We start from the raw sequence: 21746 nt of genomic DNA on the forward strand, positions 1-21746 counted from the left end.
CCAGCCCTGATGTCCTGACCTTTACAATCTGGTCCGGCACATAATTTGGCTAAACAATGGGACATTTCTCACTCTCGGAACCAGCCCCTGCTGCTTTGATAAACTCTTGGGCCTGGGACCTGCTGCCTTGATGCTGCCTGTACTCAACCTTCCCAATTTAGACCAATGCTTAAATCGGTCAAACACTGGCTTGTTCTTCAATCTCAGGCCCCATCACCTCAACCCTGCATCGCCTGTTCTACCACTTCGATTTGCCTCCCAAGTCCACTCCTGCAATGGCCGCACATTGCTCTCAGATCCAGGCATCGCCACGTTGATTCAGCCCCAACAAGCCACAACCTTCCTGCATCTTCCAAGACTTCACTTCACACCGTAAGAACGCCAGGTCGCATAAGTGGTTCACAAGCTGAACTCCAAAGGGAAGTTGCAGGCTATTCACTTCAAAAAAAAAACTGACAGTCACTGACAGTTGGCAATAAATAATCAGAAAGACAATTCACAACACTTTCCTCACTGTGGCTTCAAGCATTGAGACTTGGAGAAGCCAGAAACAACTGGGAGTGAAAATGGAACAATTTCACCACTTCAACAATTAAGGCACATGAAGAAGTTAAAGATATTGACAATCATTTTGAATGTTAAAATGAAAATGAAGATTTAGATGATGCAATTGTCAAAAACAATGTATGAAGGCAGTCCCTTAACTGCACTAGGTGTTTGCACTGATTGTGTTCACCTATAGTCAAAAGAACACAGCGGCATACACTGTATGAATTCCTCCATGAACAACAGTTAGGCACTAATACAGCTATATAGTACTGTGGTTGTATTGGTAGTGTTCCAATTTGTTATGTATTTCATTTAAAGGGTGCCACGTTAGTGTACCATTTAGTGCGATGGCATTACTGCTTGGGGTGGAATTCTGAGTTCAATCCTGATGTCCTCTAAGGAGTTTGTCCGCCTTCCTCGTGGAATGCATGCTATTCCTCCGGCTACTCTAGTTTCCTCACACAGTCCAAAGACGTACCAGTTAGTAGGCTAATCGGTCTTTGAAAATTGTCACGTGATTAGGCTCAAGTTAAATTGAGGGTTGCTGGCTGCACGGCTCGAAGAGCATATTCCACAACATAGTTTGTTACTCAGTTAAAAGGTAGTTAATTTTTATAATACCCTTTTAACAATTTCCATGAAACTTCGGCTAATTGGGGCAGTGGATTAATTGGGCCAAAATGTACTGGTCCTGATGTGTCCCAATGACCTGGAATCCACTGTACTTTCATGTCATAATTCTGAGTGTAATCCCATGAAGATCTATATTATTTTATTGCATTGTTATGGCAAATGCTTCTACTAGTGGGAATGAAATTTCAGCATAGAACTCCTAAGATTCAGACAGGAAAACAGCCAATGATTATAACCATTTACATCCATTTTAAATTGATTAAAATCACATTTGGAAATTACATGGATGCAACATTATCAAAACGTGCATAATATTTCCAACTGTATCCAAGAAAGTTGTAAGTACTAGCCCAGAATAAGTTGAAGCAAAATTTTCACACTGGTTAGAAATAATTAAAACTATTAACTTTTTAAAAAAATCAATCAGAAAACACTACATGCCTGGAAAGTATTCTCATATTCCATAAAATACTGCTGTAGTAAATCCTAACAGTTTATTCAAGAGTCACTTCAGTGCAATTTAACATAATCCCATGTATCTAGCAATAAAGAGTCAGCAATCATACAAGCAAGGAATATACATATAGAATATGATGATTCTTTTTGGAATGGTAGGTTGGCACAAGGGTTACAAATTAAAATATATTTATATTCAGCACTCTTGATATGAATTATATTTATTTCTATTAACACCGAGGCAAACTAAATTTTTAGAGATCAGTTCAACATTTAGCAGCAAAGCACACCATGAACATGCTGACATTGTCTGCAAGTGCCACAAACGTGCAAAATTGCAAAATTTAATGCTTACTGGGAGATGGGAAAGATAGACTGAGGAAAAAGAGCTTCTTATTTACTAAAGGTTGTGAAGTGCTAGCCTGAAGACCTCATTTGTACACACCCAGGTATTACAAAGACATTTCAATAAAAATGTTTGTTGAAAGCCTATAACTTGGTCATCATCTGCCTGAGCAAAAGATGAAATAATAAATGGTTACTAAGTTTGATTTTAGATTCCTGTATTTTCAAATTACATTCAAATCAATATTTGATTAGCCTTCTATAAACAAATATGTTGAAAACCTGTTAGGAAAAGTTAAACCTTTGCAGGAGTTTTACAAAACCAAACATTATGCTTCACAAGGTTTATACTGGACTCCAGAAATCAGATACACACTGACTGCAAATTATTAAAAGACAATATATAACATGAATATAAAACTAACTAGTTGAAAATGAATCTTCACAACCACCACCCCTCCCACTTATTAATTCCCTCAATTTGCCAGGATCGTCAGCTGTGAATACTTTGCAGAGATACAAACATTCAGGGAAAAATGTTAATTTTTAGCATGGCAATCTCTTTCAACGCAGGGATTTAAACCAAGTGTAACTAAAAAAAACTATCCACACAAGTGCATGTTATTAAATAAAGTAACGCACATAAAAAAGTTAGTGCTTTTTGCTTTGCACATTGGTGTGTGAATATGAAAAGGAGGATATTAAATTTTACTAAATCATTAGATAGCTCACAGCTACAGAACTGTGTACAATTTATGGATATTCAGTAATAAGGGCTATTACTGGAAAGAAAAAAATAATGTTCATTGGAATTATAACAAAAGAAACAAAGTTTATGAAGTAAAACATGAACCACAGACTTTTTTTCCAACCATGGATAAGGTAATGGTTCTGAGGTTTCAAATGACATAAGCTATCAAAATGTTTGACCATAAACAATTCTTTCAACTAATAAGAGAGTTGAAACCAAGGACAATACTATTACAATTGATTTGCATTTTGTACTATGAACTTTTACTGGTAGAGTTGGTTTTACTTGGTTTGAACATAATGTTAAATATACCTTTGGTTACTAAGGGAAATCAAGGCAAATGGGATGATCTCAATTAATAGAAAACAGGTTCAGCTAGATGGCTACTCCTGCTTCTATTTCTTCCATTCTTTTGTAACAGAGAAGATAAGGAAGAATACAAAAAGAACACAAAGGCTGATGGAAAGGATTGATGCAGATTATGCCAGTTAGAAAGGTGGAGACATCCCCAAATACTGTATACAGATTTTGCTCTAAGGTCATCTGTCCAGATACAGCTTTGATCTCAGAAAAAAATGGCATAAAGCTTGACAGCACCTCATATTCAGTATAAAAATAAACTAAAATTCTCACTATAAAAAGTGACTCAAAAAATCTCCTCAAACTTCAAGGACAATTTTTCTTGGCTCAAAAAACTAACAATATCTCAGAAACTCTGTAGGACAAGACCTATTGCCTTTGCAATCTTCTGGATGACAAAACATCCATTACCTTTACACAAAACATACCATTATGAATTAAGGGACAAAACACAATGTCTCAAGGTTGACAAATGGCAAAAATATTTATCAGTGGTGTGGTAATGGTAAAATGACTAAGTGCAGGAAGAAATAAGACAAAATGGAAAAGATGTATGCAATCACCAGAAAGAATGAAGTTTGAAAGAAAACGAAGTTTTAATGACAGTTATTTGTGGCGGGTACTTACTCCAATCCAATAATCCCACAGGCTTTGGAACTATCCCTTATGATAGCCCAGTTAATTTGTTTCCCCCGCCCAAAAAAATTAGCCCATTCTAGGACTTTGCCTTTAGTCACATGCCAATGGTTCAATCAACATTCCACAGTTCATTTCCAAGTTCGTCCACTTTTTCAAAAGCGACTTTCACATTTTAAAAGCAGCAAACAAGTCCGGCCATTGGTATTTCAATGAAACAGAGACATGGACCGCAAAAGTCCATATTTTCCAACTTGCAAATCTAGAATCAACAACTTCAATACCCAGGCTACTTAAACTAATAAAAACATAGTCATCAAACAGAACCTGACAAAGGCAGATTCATGCCATATTGTATGCATAGTGCAAGCCAATAAACTCTTACAGACTTTGTTTCTCCAGAAATTTGTATTTCCAATAAAAACAACTTGCTTTATAATTTTCTCCTTTAACATACCTTCCTTGCTAGTGCAGCATTACAACAAATGTCAATGTGTAAATGCTGCAACACAAGTGGTGTTCTTTCAATAGACTACAGAACATATTATTGAAATCTACAGATCAGTGTTATTTCTGGGATCATAATTTGTCAAAGGAATGAATCCATATTCTAGCAATACAATATTACAAGCTGAAACTGCTGGCTACTGGGAAAGAGCACACAAAACATAAAGTGATTAAATTTATTTTAAGACAACTAACATTCAGCAACAATAATTTACCAAATAGCTATCTATGGATTTAAGCAAATGGTTTGGATATGGAACACAACTTAGCTATGTTTTCCTGTCCCAATATTTAAACAAACTTTAAACTAGCTTTTTTATCTTGCTAATTTGGGACAGTTTCTGAAACTCTACATACGTATAAACATGTAATGTATATTCTTACAAACTATTTCATCTGAGTCTATACAGCTCCCAGCACAGCAACCCCATTAGTTCCATTCTCCCTGCTTATACTTCTGGTCATGCAGCTATTCTCTCTTTCATGCCCAACATCCCCTTTTGATTCTTTTGCTATGGAAGGTCGATTTACAGTAGTTAATTAACCTACCAGCACACATTTGGGATGTGAAAGGAAACCAGGACATAAAAGGACAATCAAGTGAACTTTTTATTATCATCAGAAACAGTGTGCAATGTACAGAAAAACACTTACCTTAAGTTGTCCGACTACCATACTCAGAATGCAATTATCAGGTGTGGGTTGATGGTCTTGTGCAGTTACCAGATGCAGTATCTTTGCAAATGGAAGGCTCTGTTTTTAAAAAAAAGAGATTACCGTTGTAGCTGAGAAAACTGTTAAAATGAACACCCTATCTATGTATATTCTGCCTGCATATTAAGGTCAGCAATAAGCCAGTGGGCTTCACTGCTGACCACGATGTAAGTAGCCAATACAGAACCAAGTTGCTAAGTATAAACTTTATTTCTCTACAGATAGAAATTAGACAGCTTTTAATTGTTATTGGTTTCAAAAAATAAATTTTAATCAAAAACATTTGCTTTCTATGCATCTTCCATATTCAGTACTTTACTCTAAGCTTAACTGCTCTATCTGCACCCTATTCATTCCAATTTACACATCCTTAGAAACCTGTGAATCCGACCATTAAGGAACAACATTTAGGCTACGCCCACACTAGACTGGATAATTTTGAAAATGCCAGTTTCGAGTAAAAACGACAGGTGTCCACACCAAGCGTTTTTCAAAATATCTCCGTCCACATTAGAACGGATATTTGGGCGAATCTCCTCCTACTGGGCATGCTCACGACACACAGAAAACAAGCCAAGAGGAAACGGTACACTTGGTGCATATTTGTCCAGTTACAGACTAGAAAAACTTCAAAGGAATTGCTGTTGGCTCTCGCGCAGGAGGAACAAATACTGGAGTGTATGGAGGCAACCAACAGGGAGTTCACAGACAGTATGACCCAGCTGACAACGAACATTGAAAAACTGACCAACTCTGTTGCATTAATAAAGCACCTTGTTAAATGTATAAAACATGTCTGCATCAGTGTTATCTTGTATTTCCATGCAACGTCACATTAGGCTGTTACACATCTATTGTCAGAGAAGTACTTGCATAAATAGGTAAACCACCTTCATACAAGCAAGGACAGAAAACAAGGCAAAGTGAGTATACTTATTTATTCAGTAAGCTATGGGTCAAAGTATTTGGTGAGTACATTTCTAATTCTTCTGGCTTCAGTCTTGTTGTCGTCTGTTCTGAAATTGTTAGGTTGCGTGAGGGGTTGCGTTCAAGAAAACAATGAAATGCCGCACTGCCGTCATCTGTTCCAGCACGTCATGACAGCGTTTTTAAATACCGTAAATAAAGGTGTATAAGCTGAGAATTTGGCCCTAAATTTTGGTCCTAAAATTAGGGGGTCGGCTTGTATAGAGGGTGCCAACTTTGGAAAAACAAATACATGGAAGACAGGTCGCATTTATTAGCTGTTTTTGAGTCAAATTCATTCCACTGTCGATGCATGAATTCTTTGAATGGTTTGTTTAAACTCACATCTAGTGGCTGAAGCACAGACATCAAACCACCGGGGATGACTGCAATGTCCGTATTTTCAGCTTTCAATACTGCTTTGGTCTCATCTGACAAGTGCACTTTGAACATGTCCCAGACAAGTAGCAACTTTTCCCTCCCGAAACCTTCGGGACGTCGACGCCACACCTCTTTAACCCACTTCAAGCAACCTGCTTCATCCATCCAGCAGTGTTTTTGGACATAAACAACAACACCCCGCAGAAATTTTCTGAGCAATCTTTGTTTTTGTCTCAACACAAGATCACGTCTATTCATAAACCGGTGCACCAACTTCGCGTAGCTTACAAATTTTCGCTGACCTCTCGGTGTTTTTCGTCCCATTTCAATGCTTGAACTCAAATCATTTCTCTGATAACAATGTACCCAGACGATTGCTGGTAATTCACCCACTAAAACTTTTTCTTCCAGTTCTGGCCACTGTCATGTTTTCCCGCAGTTTGCACATTTCGCCTTTGGCATTTCCCTCAGCGTGTCCTCTGCCTTTCTCCACTCTCTCACCTGTTTCTCGTTTACACTAAACTTCTTAGCAGCTACAGAATTATTCGTTCCTTTAGCAAAATCAACAACCTTCAGCTTGAAGCCAGCATCATATCGCATTCGTTTTAATCTTCTGTACATGGTGGTCGCAAACTCAATACTGAGTACGTGTACTGATCCCGCCACCCTGTGTTGTGTTTTAACGAGATTATGATGGGCACTAAATGGTTTCACAGGGGTTACATTTCAGAGGATTCTTTACCATTGGAGACCTAATCCAAAACTTCCCTCCCTGATTTATTTATTAAGAATTCACTTATAACGCTCTACAATGTGTAGGCCTGTTTTCTTAGCAGGTACTGGTTCAGAAAATTTCCAGGTTCCGGATCCAGCAAAGCTGAGTACCTGCATGTGAGATCTTGTGATCTTTTCAAAAACCTCTACAAAAGGGGTAGGCCTATACAAAGGTAACATGAAAAGGTCACTTTTTTAACCTTGAAAATGGGGGGTCAGCTTATACTCCGGAATACACTGTAGTCAAAAAAGCTCACTTTACAATTTAACTCTCACGCCGTTCACACCGACTGTGTGTTATAACAGCCGTACGGCAGTGCTTGCACAGTACCAAGCAGAAGCAGAAAAAGCATTGTTGTTGTGGTGGTGTCATGACAGCGTTTTTAAATATCTCCGTTTACCCTGTCCACACTACAATGCGCAACAATCGTTTTCAAATTTACACACTCTGGAGAGTATTTTAGAAAAGCTCCGTTTTCGGGGGATGAAAACACCATTTCAATGTGGACGGACGGTCAAAATGAAGAGAAAATGGTTCGTTTTCAAAATTATCCGGATCATTTTGAAAAATGCCAGTTTCACATAAAAACGACAGGTGTCCAAACTAGGCAGTTTTGAAAATACCTCTGTCCACATTAAAACGGATATGTGGGCAAATCTCTTCCTACTGGGTATGCGCAGGACACACAGAAAACAAGCGAAGAGGAAATGGTATACTTGGTGCACGTTTGGCCATTTACAGACCATAAAAACTGAAAAGGAAATTGCCAGGGCCAGCTGGTGGCGCAATGACATCAGCTCCGGCCTCTGGAACGGAGGTTCCCGGGTTCGAAACCGAATACGCTTTCCATCCCTGCCAGGTTGAGTGTCGAGATCGCAACTCGACCTCATAAAATAAAAAGGGAAAAATACTGCAAAATGTCTGTGTTAGGAGTCTCTCTCTCTCGCTCCACGCCTTGTAAAGGCATGAAAAAGACATTGCCCGCCAACATTGCACACGCCAAAACAAAAAGGAAATTGCCAAATGAAAAACTTGGTGCACCTTTGTCCAGTTACAGACTAGAAAAACTTAAAAGGAACTTGCCAAACGAAAGACTTGGTGCGCATTTGTCCAGAAACATTTCCTACACCCATAGTCTCTTCGCCGATGAAAGGGATGACAGCTACAACTAAATGCAATAAGGCTTATTAATGGGCAAAAGTGACAACTGCATCTACTGAATGTTTGCACAAGCAATACATTAATAAAGCACCTTGCTAAATGTATAAAACATGTCTGCATCAGTGTTATCTTCTATTTCCATACCATGTTACATTAGGCTGTTACACATCTATTGTCAGATACTGCTGTTGTGGTGTTGGAAGTTGCATTCAGAAGACAATGAAATGCTGCGCTGCCACCACCATTTGTTCCGGCACGTCATAACAGCGGTTTGAAAAATAGCCCGTTACCCCGTACACACTACAACTGCCAACCGGCGTTTTCAAATTTAAGCATCCTGGAGAGCGTTTCTGAAAAGCTCTGTTTTCGGGGGAGGAAAACGCCGTTTCAATGTGGACGGAGAGTCAAAACGAAGAGAAGAAGCTTCAGTAATAGATTTATCTGGTCTAGTGTGGACATAGCCTTACTTGCCCCATCCTACCATGTCCAAACCATGAAGTAATTTTAAAAGCATACTTACAGTAAGTTTTTCCACAATAGCATCTTTACCTTGGAACTGCTGTGCTTCCCAAGAAAGGCAAGAAGTTTCAATCTAAAACAAAAGCACAATTACAAAATTAAGTCAAATCTGCCTCAACAGGTATTAAGAAAATAACAGTTTCTCTTTTAGAGAAAAGATGTTTCAGAGACTACAATTAGGTAATCAGGGGCCATATCTTCTAACCTTATGTCAGGTTCCCACTGGAAGACCAAACCAATGATCTCTCTGCAAAAACACTAAATGGAACATTCAGCAAAATATACCCTCCTTATTTAAATTGTATGTTATTTGGGCACCGGTCAACTTAAACACATTAAGTATCACCAGCTGAAAAATTCTGGACGGAAAAGTTCAAAATGTTTTCAATCACGCCACACTGACAAGTACACAAATTTTAAAGCTCTCAACAGCCATTACAATTAACCTATAATTCATTCTGCAAATCCGATAAATATCCAAGGATTTCATGTTTTAATTAGAATGAAAGCAACTCCAGTTCCGGTGACGTCATCGTCCAGAATGGCAGCTTAAATCAACAGCTCCTCCGGAAAATCACATATTTTGCCCCGTTAATCCATTAAGTATAAGATCTTCCAAAAATATCTGAATTGATAAGGGGGGCAAGAATGGGGAAAAAGAATGGAGATAAAAAAAGCATCATTGCGGAGCCTATGGAAGAGAGAGGTGCAGCACACGGCTCTCCTACACGTGCGCGTGGTGGCCAGGCTGACGCTGGGCCTCGTTCAGGCAAAGCGGCAAATATGATAAGGATTCTGGAAGAGATAAGGGAAGTCCAAAAAGATATAAAACAGCAACTAAATGATATAGAGTCAGAACTCGCCAACGTCAATCAGAAAATAGACTTGGCAGAGACTCGAATTGAGAAGGTGGAAGATCACGTGCAAAACGTGGAATGGACACTAAGTAAGACGATAAAGCTATTAAATCAACAGGAAAGTAAATTGCTTGACCAGGAGGGAAGATCGCAACGGACAAATATCAGGATTTATAATGTTCCCGAAGGAGCGGAGGGATTGTCGATGACGGAGTTTGTAGAAAAGTTGCTGTGGGAAGCGCTGCAGATTCCCCCGACTATGGAGATTGAAATTGAAAGGGCGTATCATTCGCTCGTCCCGAAGCCTCCCAGAGACAGAGAAAGTAAGCCACGTTCAATTGTACTTAGATTCCTTCGATTCAAGAGCAAGGCGCAGATTCTACGAAGGGCCTGGGGTAAGAAGAAGGTGCTTTGGAATGGGAAGTTAATAAACTTCGATCATGATTACCCCCTCGGTGGTTCTACAGAAACGGAAGGAATATTCCAAAGCAAAACGAATATTAAAGCAAGAAAAGATTAAATTCCAAGGATTAATTTTACGAAGGAGAGATACAGCTATATCAGACAGTGGAAGAGGCAACTACAGACATGAACAACAGAGGACTACCCGTTAGCGTGGGTCAAAACAAGGGAAAGTCTGGCAGAGCAACTATCCCCATCTGCTTGGGAAATAGTAAAAGAACCGAGAAAGCAGGAGGATGAGAGAAGGATATTAGAAAGAGACTGAGAGTTCTCCGAACACAGCCCTCACCTCCTCCAGAACAGCCATAAGGTTTCGCTAACTTTAAAAGTGCAGATAAACTAAACAGGAGCAAAAATAGACGGTGATATACCTATCTCGAGAAATACTTTCTCCCTAGGCCGCCCGTCTTATGATCCTCCCATATTCCTTTTGCCAATCAACTGTTCAGCCCTTGGCTCCATCCCTCCCCCTCCTGTCTTCTCTTATTTTTTTTGGATCTCTCCCTCCCCCTTTCAAATTTCTTACTATCTCTTCTTTCAGTTAGTCCTGATGAAGGGTCTCAGCCCGAAACGTCGACTGTACCTCTTCCTAGAGATGCTGCCTGGCCTGCTGCGCTCACCAGTAACTTTTATGTGTGTTCCTTCCATAAGAAAGTTAACACTCTTTTTGAGGATGTTGGTCTAATTGATGTATGGAGGGATCTTTTCCCCGATAGAAGGGATTACACTTATTTTTCTGCCTCCCATTTCCTATATACAAGAATAGACTATTTCATAACATTTGGAAAAGATAAAGACAAAATAAACACCTGCGGAATTGGGACAATAGATGTTAAGTGACCACACACCTATATATTTATCTGTTGATCTTGACCTACAACCAAAGAATACTATTTGGAAACTAAATTCAAGTCTACTCAGTGGATTCCTATTTTAAGGAACAAATTAAAAAAGAAATTGGTCTTTACTTAGAACTCAATGATAGCAGAGAGATTTCACCTCCCATTCTATGAGATACTATGAAGGCTGTCTTAAGAGGGAAAATTATAGCAATATCTTCATATAAGAAAAAAATAAGGAATAAAACCTCAGAGGAACTACAAAATAAGCTGAAAGAACTAGAAAAAAAACACAAATTGAGCTTGGCACAGGATACACTAGAGGAAATTATAAAAATTAGGAATGAAATTAATAGTTTGGCTACACGAGAAATTAGAAAAAATTTAATGTTTCTGAAACAGAGACACTATGAAAGTGGATCTAAATCTATGAAAACACTGGCGTGGAAAATGAAAAAAAAAGCAGAAAATACAATTCATAGAATTAGGGATCCAAGAACAAAAGTGATAAAAAAAAAATAAGCTAAGTGAAATTCAAGAAGCTTTTGAAATGTTTTACAAAACTCTATATTCCAAATCTCCGGGGGAAGCATAACCCAAATTGACACCTTCCTGAATTCTTTAGAGTTACCCACTTTAAGTAAAGAACAAAATAGAACGATATTGCTGACATAACTGAAGCTGAACTAAAAACTGCAATTAGTAGGCTTAAATTAAGCAAGTCACCAGGATCAGATGGATATACGGCAGAGTGGTATAGGGAACTTAGAAATGAGTTAATACCTGTTTTGCTCCCCACACTGAACTGGGCTCTAAGAAAGGCGCAAGTGCCACCCAGCTGGAAGGAGGCGATAACCTCAGCTATACTGAAAGAAGGCAAGGATAAAATGGAATGTGGGTCATTTAGACCAATATCTGTTCTTAACGTAGATTATACATTATTTACCTCCATCATGGCCAAACGATTAGAAGAGTTTCTACCCGCACTGATACATAATGATTTAGACAGGTTTTATACAACAACGCCAAACACAAGACAATATACGAAGGCAACTTCACATTATGGATCATATAAAAAAAATGAAATTGAAGCAATAGTGATAAGCGTGGACGCTGAAAAGGCATTTGATTCGGTTAATTAGAATTTTCTTTACAGAGTTTTACATAGATTTGGTCCACATGACACAATTATTAAAACTATACAGGCATTATCTGACAATCCTACTGCTAGGATTAAAATTAATGGACATTTATCTAATAGTTTTACCTTAGAAAGGGGCACAAGACAGGGTTGTGCATGGTCACCGCTACTCTTCGCATTATATCTGGAACCATTAGCTCAATACATCAGATAAAATGAAGGTATCAGGGGAATTACTATTAAGGGGATAGAACATAAATTGGCCTGTTACGTCTAGGGCAACCAACATACTCTTTACCTAAATTAATACAATCCTTTGAACAATATGGCCAATTATCAGGATACAAGATCAACACAGATAAAACCCAACTACTTTCATATAACTATAGCCCACCAAGAGAAATTGAAAGTAGATATCCTTGGGCATGGCGGACAGAGTCCGTCAAATATTTGGTTATCATTATGTCAAAAGATTTGGCAAAATTATCAGAATGCAATTATCAGCCTATATATAAAAAATTAAGGAAGATATAACAAGATGGAACCTATTAAAATGAATATACTGCCCAGACTACTATATCTCTTTCAGACCCTACCAACAGAGATTAACCAAAATCAATTCAATGAATGGAACAAGATGCTATCAAGATATATATGGCAAGGTAAAAGGCCTAGAATTCATCTCAAAAGTTTGGGAAAAGGGGGGATGGGGCCTACCTTCTCTTAGAGATTACTATTTTGCAGCACAGTTGAGAGCTGTGATATGCTGGTGCATATCATGTGACGCTCAATGGAAAAACATTGAGGAAAGGATACTTTCCATCCCCATACAGGCAATTTTGGCTGATAACAATCTACAAAGTTACATAAATACTATTGATAACCCATGGGTGAAATGGACTCTTAAAATATGGAAAACTATCATAAAAGAATATAAACTAGAGAGAGACATTGCAATTCTTAAATAGTGTGCATATGACTCGGATTTTACGCCGAACAAACTGGATGCTAGATTTAAGGATTGGACAGCTAAAGGAATAACAGCTACTTGCAATATAATGAAAGAAGGAACACTTCAGTGTTGAAATGCTCAAAGAGAAACTCTTATTAGAAAAACAAGACTTTTATCGATATTTACAGATACGACGGTATGTTAATAGGAGGGTTAAAAATGTAACCAAGGCAAGTACATGTTTGATAGAGCTATTTAGAAAAGCATATAATTCAGACAACGGTAGCAGAATAATTTCAAGCATGTATAAGCTTTGTCAAATCTTAAAACACATTCGACTTCATACATTAAAACAAAATGGGAGAAGGAAGGAGGGATAATAATATCTGAGGAAGAATGGACAATAATATGGAGGTATCAATGGAAGTTCACTAGTTCACCGAAATGGAGGGAGCTTGGGTGGAAAAACTTGATAAGGTATTTTATTACACCCTCTCAGAAATCCCATTATGATAGTAACCTCCTTGTTTGCTGGAGAAATTATGGAAATCAAAATGCAAACCATTATCCTATTTTCTGGGAATGCCCCGTTATCAAAGACTATTGGAGTGGGATACATAATGCCCTACAAGACATCTTTAAATTTGAAATACCCTTAGAGAGTAAGACTATATATTTTGGGTATATACCTCAAGAATGGTTGAAAATAGATAAATATTTAACGAATATACTGCTGGTGGCTGGTAAAAAGACCCTTACCAGGAAATGGTTATCACAGGAGAGCCCAACTTTAAATGTATGGATGGAAATTACAATGGACATTTACAAAATGGAGAAGATAACAGCATCTGTTAATCATAAGTTGGAACAATTTGATTCATACTGGGAAAAATGGTTTAACTACATAACACCTCATAGGCCTGATTTTATTCTCACAAGTCAATGAATGTTGTTAAAAAAAGATCGCTCCCTACTTTGTACACAATCTTCTTTTGATTGTTCTTTCTTTCCTCTCCTTTCTACAAGTGTATACCTCAGATAAATATTATGTGGAGATTTGTGACAAATATGACTATGATATATATGTACAGTATCTGAAATACATCTGATGGAAAGTTTTGTTTGATGATGAACTTCAACAAAAAATAAATTACAAAAAAAAAAAGAATTAAAGCAACTCACTCCCAATGCAATGACACTACAATTTTGAATTCATGGCTCTAATGGTATCTTCACCAAAGATCCTGCATATTTTACAAACAGATGAACAGTACTTTTTCTTGGGAGAACACTAAACTTTAGATTAGTGTTAAAAGGAATCCATTTCATTTACACAAACACACAATGGCCTTGAAATAAACCACAAGTATATTTTTCTGTATTATATGCCAAAATGCACTTTAAGTTCAGTAACATTTTTTCTTCACAATGCAAGCAAAAATCTCTATAGCTTCCTAGGCAAACTAGATTAGTCTATTAAAATGTCCCAGTTTTACTTCTGATAATTTTATCAATGATTTGCTTGCAATGAATTATATATAATGCAACATAATTCATTCATTTTATTGAAAAACTGGCTTTCAACTACTATAAATACTATAAACAATAAAGAGCCAGAGGCCTAGAAACACAACAATTGTGAACTATGAAAAGAATGCCTTAGAAAAATGAATTTTGTGAAACATTGGAATATTTTTTGGAAAAAAGCACTCATTGTGAAAGCAAGTTTATTTTTTCTAATCATACCCCAGTGAAGAAAAATTACAAATAGTAGACAGAACCAAGTTCATACTTACATATAATGGTGCTAGTCGACTCCTATCTGTATCAAAAATTTGATAGTAATGTTCCACAAAGCTACTTCCAATCTGCTCCCAAAGAGGCTTTTCATTCATTCTGATCAGTCAGCCTCAAGCACTAAACAGATGCAAAGAAAAATATTTCAGTTTAAAATTGTTCACTTTGTCAGAGACTTTTAGAACTATTCTAGACATTTTGCTGCTACCATGCTTCTACAATAATGAACAGATTCACAATGACTAGGGAACCAATCCCAAATACGTTTTATCCACATTAAGCAAGCAAAGCTTCCCCAACTATTGAATATAAGCAGAGGCATTCAAAATGATCTACACCATGGGATGTCAAAGATCAATGCTTGGTATCATGTAAACTTATATACAGAAAAGCAAAATTTTTCCCTGCCTGGAACAAAAAAAAAATCACAATAATGACACAACCTTGCAAGAACATTCAAGTGTTATTGAAACCTTAATAATAAAATCAGGAGTTATTTAGAAATGTCACCTCTTCATTTACTGTCCTGGCATGGGCATAGTCTAAAGATAAAAACAGCTGCTAAGGAGCTAATGATGGCTTGTGGCCAAATTTGCAGACTATACAAAGATGGATGAAGGAGCAGGTAGTGTTGAGGAATCAGGAAGCGGAAGGACTTAGACAAATTAGGAGATTGGACAAAGAAATGTCCGATGGAATACAGAGTAGGGAAGTGTATGGTCATGCCCTTGCCCTTTGGTAGAAGGAATAAAAGCATAGGCTATTTTCTAAACAGGGAGAAAATTCAGAAATCAGAGGTGCAAAGGGACTTGGGAGTCCTCGTCCAGGATACTGTAACGGTTAACTTGCAGGTTGAGTCAATGGTAAGAAAGGCAAATGCAATGTTAGCATTCATTTTGAGAGGACTAGAATATAAAACAAGGATGTGATGCTGAGGCTTTATAAGGCATTGGTCAGACCGCACGGGGTATTGTGAGCAGTTTTGAGCCCCTTATCTCAAGAAAAGACGTGCTGGATTTGGAGAGGGTCCAGAGGAGTTTCATGAGGGTTAATGCATGAAAAGCATTTGATGACACTGGGCCTATATTCGCTGGTGTTTAGAAAAATTGGCAAGGAGGGGAGAGGACCTCATTGATAGGGTAGATGTGGGGAGGATGCTTCTTATTCTGCGGGAAGTCTAGGACCGGAGGGTACAGCCTCAGAATAGAAGGTTGTCCATTTAGAACAGAGATAAGGAATTTCTTTAACCAAGGGATGATGAATCTGTGGAATTCACTGCCACAAAGGGCTGTGGAGGACAAGTCATTTAAAGTGGAAGTTGATAGCTTCTTGATTAGGAGTTCAAAGGTTACATGGGGTGAAGACAAGAGAATGGGGAATGATAAATTGGCCATGATGAAACAGTGGAGCAGATTCAATGGGCCAAATTATCTAATTCTACTCGTGTCCAATAGCTTTATGGAATTAATTTTCTTCCATTAGATACTCAAATACGTGAAAAAGTTCCTAGCAAATCCAGGTTCCAATGCTTGTTTTTATATAGCACCTATAAATACCAAAGCATCCCATGCACTTTTTAGGAACATTATTAAACAATTTTTTAAAATGTCAAATGCTGTACAAGAAAATCTGCAGATGCTGGAAATCCAAGCCACACAAAATGCTGGAGGAACTCAGCAGGCCAGGCAGCATCAACAGAAAAGAGTAAACAGTCCACATTTCGGGCCAAGACCCTTCATCAGGACTGGAAAAAAGATGAGAGGTCACAGCAAGAAGGTGGGGGGATGGGAGGAAGAAGTACAAGGTGGTCGGTGATAGGTGAAACCAGGAGAGGGGGAGGGGTGAAGTAAAGTGTTAGGAAGTTGATTAGTGAAAGAGATAAAGGGATGGAGAAGGGGGAATCTGATTGGAGGGGTAGAAGACTAGGGAAGGAGGAGGAGGAGAAGGAAAAGGAGGCAGGTGATGGGCAGAAAAGGAGATAAGGTGAGAGGAGTCAAATGGGAATGGCAAACAAGAGAAAATCTGCAGATGCTGGAAATCTAAGCAACACACACAAATTGCTGGAAGAACTCAGCAGGCCAGGCAGCATCCATAGAAAAGAGTATAGTCAACATTTTGGGCCAACACCCTCCATCAGCATTGGCGAAAAAAAAAGAGGAATGGTGTAAGGTGGGGGGGAATTACCAGAATTTTGAGAAATCGATGTTTAAGCCATCAGGTTGGAGGCTACACAGACAGAATATAGGTGTTGCTCTTCTAACCTGAGTGTGGCCCATCGCGACCGTAGTGGAGGCCGTGGATAGACATGTCAGAACGAGAATGAGAAGTAAAATTGAAATGGGTGGTCACCAAGAGATCCCGCTTTTTCTGGAGTGTGGGTGCTTGGCGAAGCGGTGTCCCAATCTATGTCTTGTCTCACCAATATACAGCAGGCCACATAGGGAGCACAGTAGATGATCACAACAGACTTACAGGTGAAGTGTCACCCCACCTGGAAGGACTATTTGGGATGCTGAATAGCAGTGAGGGAGGATATGTGATGCTCATTCTGCTTGCAAGGATATGTACCAGGAGAAAGATCCGTGGGGAGGGACAAACGGGCAGGGGAGTCGCGTAGGTAGCAATCCCTGTGGAAAGTAAAAAGTGCACAAAATGTAAGAGATGCCAGTGAAGGCAGATTGATAGTGAGATGATCAAATGGTTATCCAAAAAGGAAGATTTTGAAGTATGTACAGAAAGTATTAAATAGACAGAGCTATAGAACTATTAAGCTTGGCCTTACATAGCCAAAGGGTGATTTGCTAATTCCTATAACTCTACCACTGTAATTAGCAAAATCTCAAGCGAATGTGTATGTATACCTGTACTGTAAAAATCTCATTTGATACTTAAAACTTTTGTCCACAGGGACTACATTACATTTCTCACCAGGTATTAATCTGATGCGTGAAGACAATTATAGCTAATTTTTGATCTTGTTAAATGGCTGCAATTAATTGTACAAATTAATAAAAGATATGTCATCTTTCACAGTTCAGATAATTCTAAGAGTTAATCAAGAGGCAGAGATGGGCACCCATGGATTATCTATAATGTTGATTCATGCGTCACAACTAACTGGATGAACTCTGTACAAAATTTGCATGAGTAATACCGCAAAGTATGTCTCAGAATAAATTTACGATACCATAAGGGCTACAGCTGTTATAACTTCTATGAATACAAAGTTTTTGTTTAATAAGTAGATTGTACAGAAGTTTCACACAGAAACTGAACTTTAGCAGCAGCATATCGGAGGATTCTGGGTTCATTTCTATTCCATTTGAAATATTATTTGAATATACAGAGATCACAATATCCAAATGCTTGGACCGTACTAAAACAGGCCACACAGCAAGTTATTCTGAAGATCAAAAGGAATATCAAAAGTGGCAGGCAGAATGCATGTCAATAAGTGAGGTTTTTATCAAGTACGTTTTATAGGTTCTTGCGATGTGAAAGCGCTGAGAACTTTAAAGCATCCCCAACACGTGGCTACAAGAAGTCACCAAAATACATATAAAGACAGTGATTTAGAGCTAAAATAATGTAACATCAGAACTAATGAATGAAGCAAAAATTACATCTCAATTAGATAAATGGCTTAAGGAAAGATGTGATGATGCAAGTTTGTGATCTCAGAACTTTTAAGTAGCAAATAGAACGCTTTGAGCCAAAGATACTGCTTCCACATTCTGATTTCCATCTTATTCTTCCCATTTCTGGGTGCAATTAGGTTTGTAAGATAGCTTCTTAATCCTCCAAGATACCAAGGTTCTCTCAGAATGCAAGGTTATTTTCTTGCGCATTGTTGTTTAAAATCAGCTTGCAACTGCACCCTTACATACATCTTGCACAAGAGTAGCCAATAGTAAAGTAAAGTAATAGTAGAGTCAGGAGAGAGAAGGAAATTGGGCAGCCAGTACAGTGTATCCCTATGACCATCCCTCTTAAAAAAATAAACTATTTGGATACTGTTGAAGAGCACAACCTACTGGGAAAGTGGGGGGGGGGCAGCGGGGAGGGAGGAAGAGGGGAACTAGGTCTTGGCACTGAGTCTGACACGGCGACTCAGAAGGGAAGTGGGGGTGAAGAAGAGGATAGCGGCAGCAATGGGAATTCCATAGTTAGAGGTGTAGACATGAGATTCTGTGGATATGATAAGACACCTGGATGGCACCTCCCAGGTACCAGGGTAAGGGACATCTCAGATCAGGTCCATGACATTCTAAAGGGGGATAGTGAGCAGCCAGATGTCTTGGTACATATTGGCACCAATGACATAAGTAGACAATTTGAGGAGTTCCTGAAGAGAGGATTTAGGGAGCTAGGTAAAAGTTGAAAAGCAGGACCTCCAGGGTAGCAATCTCTGGATTGCTATTTGTGCCACATGCCAGTGAAGTGAAGAATAGGATGATTCAGCAGATGATTGGGTGGCTGAGGAACTGGTGCAAGGATTTACATTTCTGAATCACTGAAAATCTCTTCTGGGGAAGTTATGACTTGTACAAAGGGGACGGGCTTTACACCTGAACCTGAGGGGGATTATTGCAGACAAGTTTGCAAGATCTGTTGGGGAGGATTTAAACTAATTTGGCAGGATGGTGGGAACTACAGAGATAGGGCTTAGGATAGGGCTGTTGGCTTACAAGCAGAAGCTGTTTGTAGTGATAACGTCAAGAAGGACAGACAGAATATAGGGCAAAATTTCAGTCAGTGGAATGAGTTGCAGTGTAAAAAGGGGACAAAATCAAAAAGAGTGACAGATGCAGGACTGAAGGTGTCAACATGAATGCACATAGTATATAGAATAAGGTGGATGATCCTGCAGCGAAGTCACAGATTGGAAGGTACAACATTCTGGGCATCACTGAGCCATGGCTAAAGAAGATTACAGCTGGGAGCTTAACATCCAAGGATACACGTTATATCGAAAGGACAGGCAGGTAGACAGCGGGGTTGGCGTGGCTCTGTTAGTAAAAAGTGAAATCAAATCCTTAGGTGACAGAGGATTGGAAAATATAGCATCTTTGTGGGTCAAGTTAAAAAATTGCATGGGTAAAAAGACCCTGATGGGAGTTATATATCGGCTTCCTAACAGTAGCCAGGATATGGCTACAAATTACAACAGGAGATGGTGGGCAGAGCTTAGGAGGATGATGGCGCCTAACAGAAACATCTTGCGTCTTCGGAAATGGCTCTATCTTTGAACCCTCTTTTTTCCCCTGACCTAGAGTTACACGCTGACTTCGGTTCTTTGCAGAGATGGGACCTGCTCTCAGGGCCTCATGACCGGTCCCTATTCGATATGCCAAGGATGCGGCCTGGAAGACCAGCACGCCTTCAGGGTGCTGGATTTTCGTGGCTCTGGAGGCGGGCAGATTCAAGGCCAGTGCCGCCGCCTGACGTGTTGTGGGAGACGAAAGATCATAAACAGCGAGCTGGCTGCTGGCTGTGTGCCGAGACCTGAGTTCCTTGTGCACAGAGCTTGGAAAAAGTGACAGAACAGATTTTAACACCACAATCAGTGAATTGCTTTGTTATGTCTCCCCTCTTGCTGTGAAATGGGGACACTTTTTTACTTATTAGGGACAGAGAAAGCCTGTGGTATGTAATTACCAGGTGAACAAGTAGTCTTTGGGGTACCACAAATCTGTGTCTTATTGATACTTTGCTGCACGCTTGAGTGCTCGGTGTGAGGTGTCGTTGCTTTGCTGCTGCTTGTACATGGGGGGAGTTGGGGGGGCTTTGCGGTTCTAACATTTAACTGTTGTTCATTCTTTGGGGCACTCCTCTGTTTTCATAGATGTTTGCGAAGAAAAAGAATTTCAGGATGTATTTTATATACATTTCTCTGACATTAAATATACCTATTGAAACCTGTTGAAAATAATTCGGAAAAATGGGTAGCTTGGGTGGTTGATGGTTGGGTTCACATGTTCTCCAATCTTGACAATTTACTTCGAGCAACACATACAAAATGCTGGAGGAACTCAGCAGGTCAGGTAGCATCGATGGAAAAGAGTACTAGTCAACGCTTCCAGCCGAAACCCTTCAGTGCAGATGTTTCCTCACCATACAAAGAAATATCATCAGTGCACAGTTAATTCTGGTTTGTCCTTTATGATAGAAAAGGCATGTCAAAAGAGCATGGAGGATAGTCATGGAGCATTTTAATATGCTGGTAGATTGGGAAAATCAGGTTGCTGCTGGATTCCAAGACAGAAAATTTGTAGCATGTTTACAAGATGGCTTTTTAAGAACAGCTTTTGGTTGAACCCACTAGGGAAAAGGCAATTCTAGATTGTGTGTCTAATTAACCAGATTTGATTTGGTGGCTTAAGGTAAAGGAACCCTTAGCAGGTAGTGATCACAATATGATAGAATTCACCCTGCAATTTAAGAGGGAGGAGCTAAAGTCAGATGTATCAGTTTTACAGTGGCGTAAAGGGAATTACAGAGGAAAGGGAGAGAAGCTGGTCAAAGTAGATTGGAAGGGAACACTAGCAGGGATGGAACTATAAGAATGGAAAAGATGAAATATGAAGGTAAGCTAGCCAATAGTATCAAAGAGGAAACCGTTTTCTCCCCCAGATATATAAAGACTAAATGTGAGGCGAGAGTAGATATTAGACCGCTGGAAAATAACAGTGGACAGGTAATAATGGGGGACAAGGAAATAGCGTAGGAACTGAGTAAGTACTTTGCATCAGTCCTCACTGTAGAAGACTAGCAGTACAGTCGGCCCTCCTTATCCGCGGGGGTTTGGTTCTGGGTGAACTTTAATCCTTATCTTGCTCTGAAGAAAGCAGCTGTGAGACATTATTCAAACACACTGCAGTCACAGACAGTCAGTACTGAATCCATTGTTTACAGGAATCTGAGAATCCCCTGTTCCCTTAAACT

The 21746-nt window shown here is 39.0% G+C and overlaps 1 protein-coding gene across 3 annotated transcripts in view; it reads right to left on the minus strand.

The window, feature by feature from the left end:
- The window catches only part of nutf2 (nuclear transport factor 2), a 56055-nt gene that overhangs the window by 16626 nt on the left and 17683 nt on the right, over positions 1-21746 (minus strand). For all 3 annotated transcript variants that reach the window (XM_072279491.1, XM_072279492.1, XM_072279493.1), the window contains 3 exons: positions 14801-14921; positions 8755-8826; positions 4892-4990 (listed from right to left, as the gene is read on the minus strand). In XM_072279491.1, the coding sequence (XP_072135592.1) occupies positions 4892-4990; positions 8755-8826; positions 14801-14899 (270 nt within the window). In that variant the 5' untranslated portion in view covers positions 14900-14921. The remainder of the gene's footprint in view (positions 1-4891; positions 4991-8754; positions 8827-14800; positions 14922-21746) is intronic.

Source organism: Mobula birostris, chromosome 15 (assembly GCF_030028105.1).
Source record: "Mobula birostris isolate sMobBir1 chromosome 15, sMobBir1.hap1, whole genome shotgun sequence".
NCBI classification, from domain to species: domain Eukaryota; kingdom Metazoa; phylum Chordata; class Chondrichthyes; order Myliobatiformes; family Myliobatidae; genus Mobula; species Mobula birostris.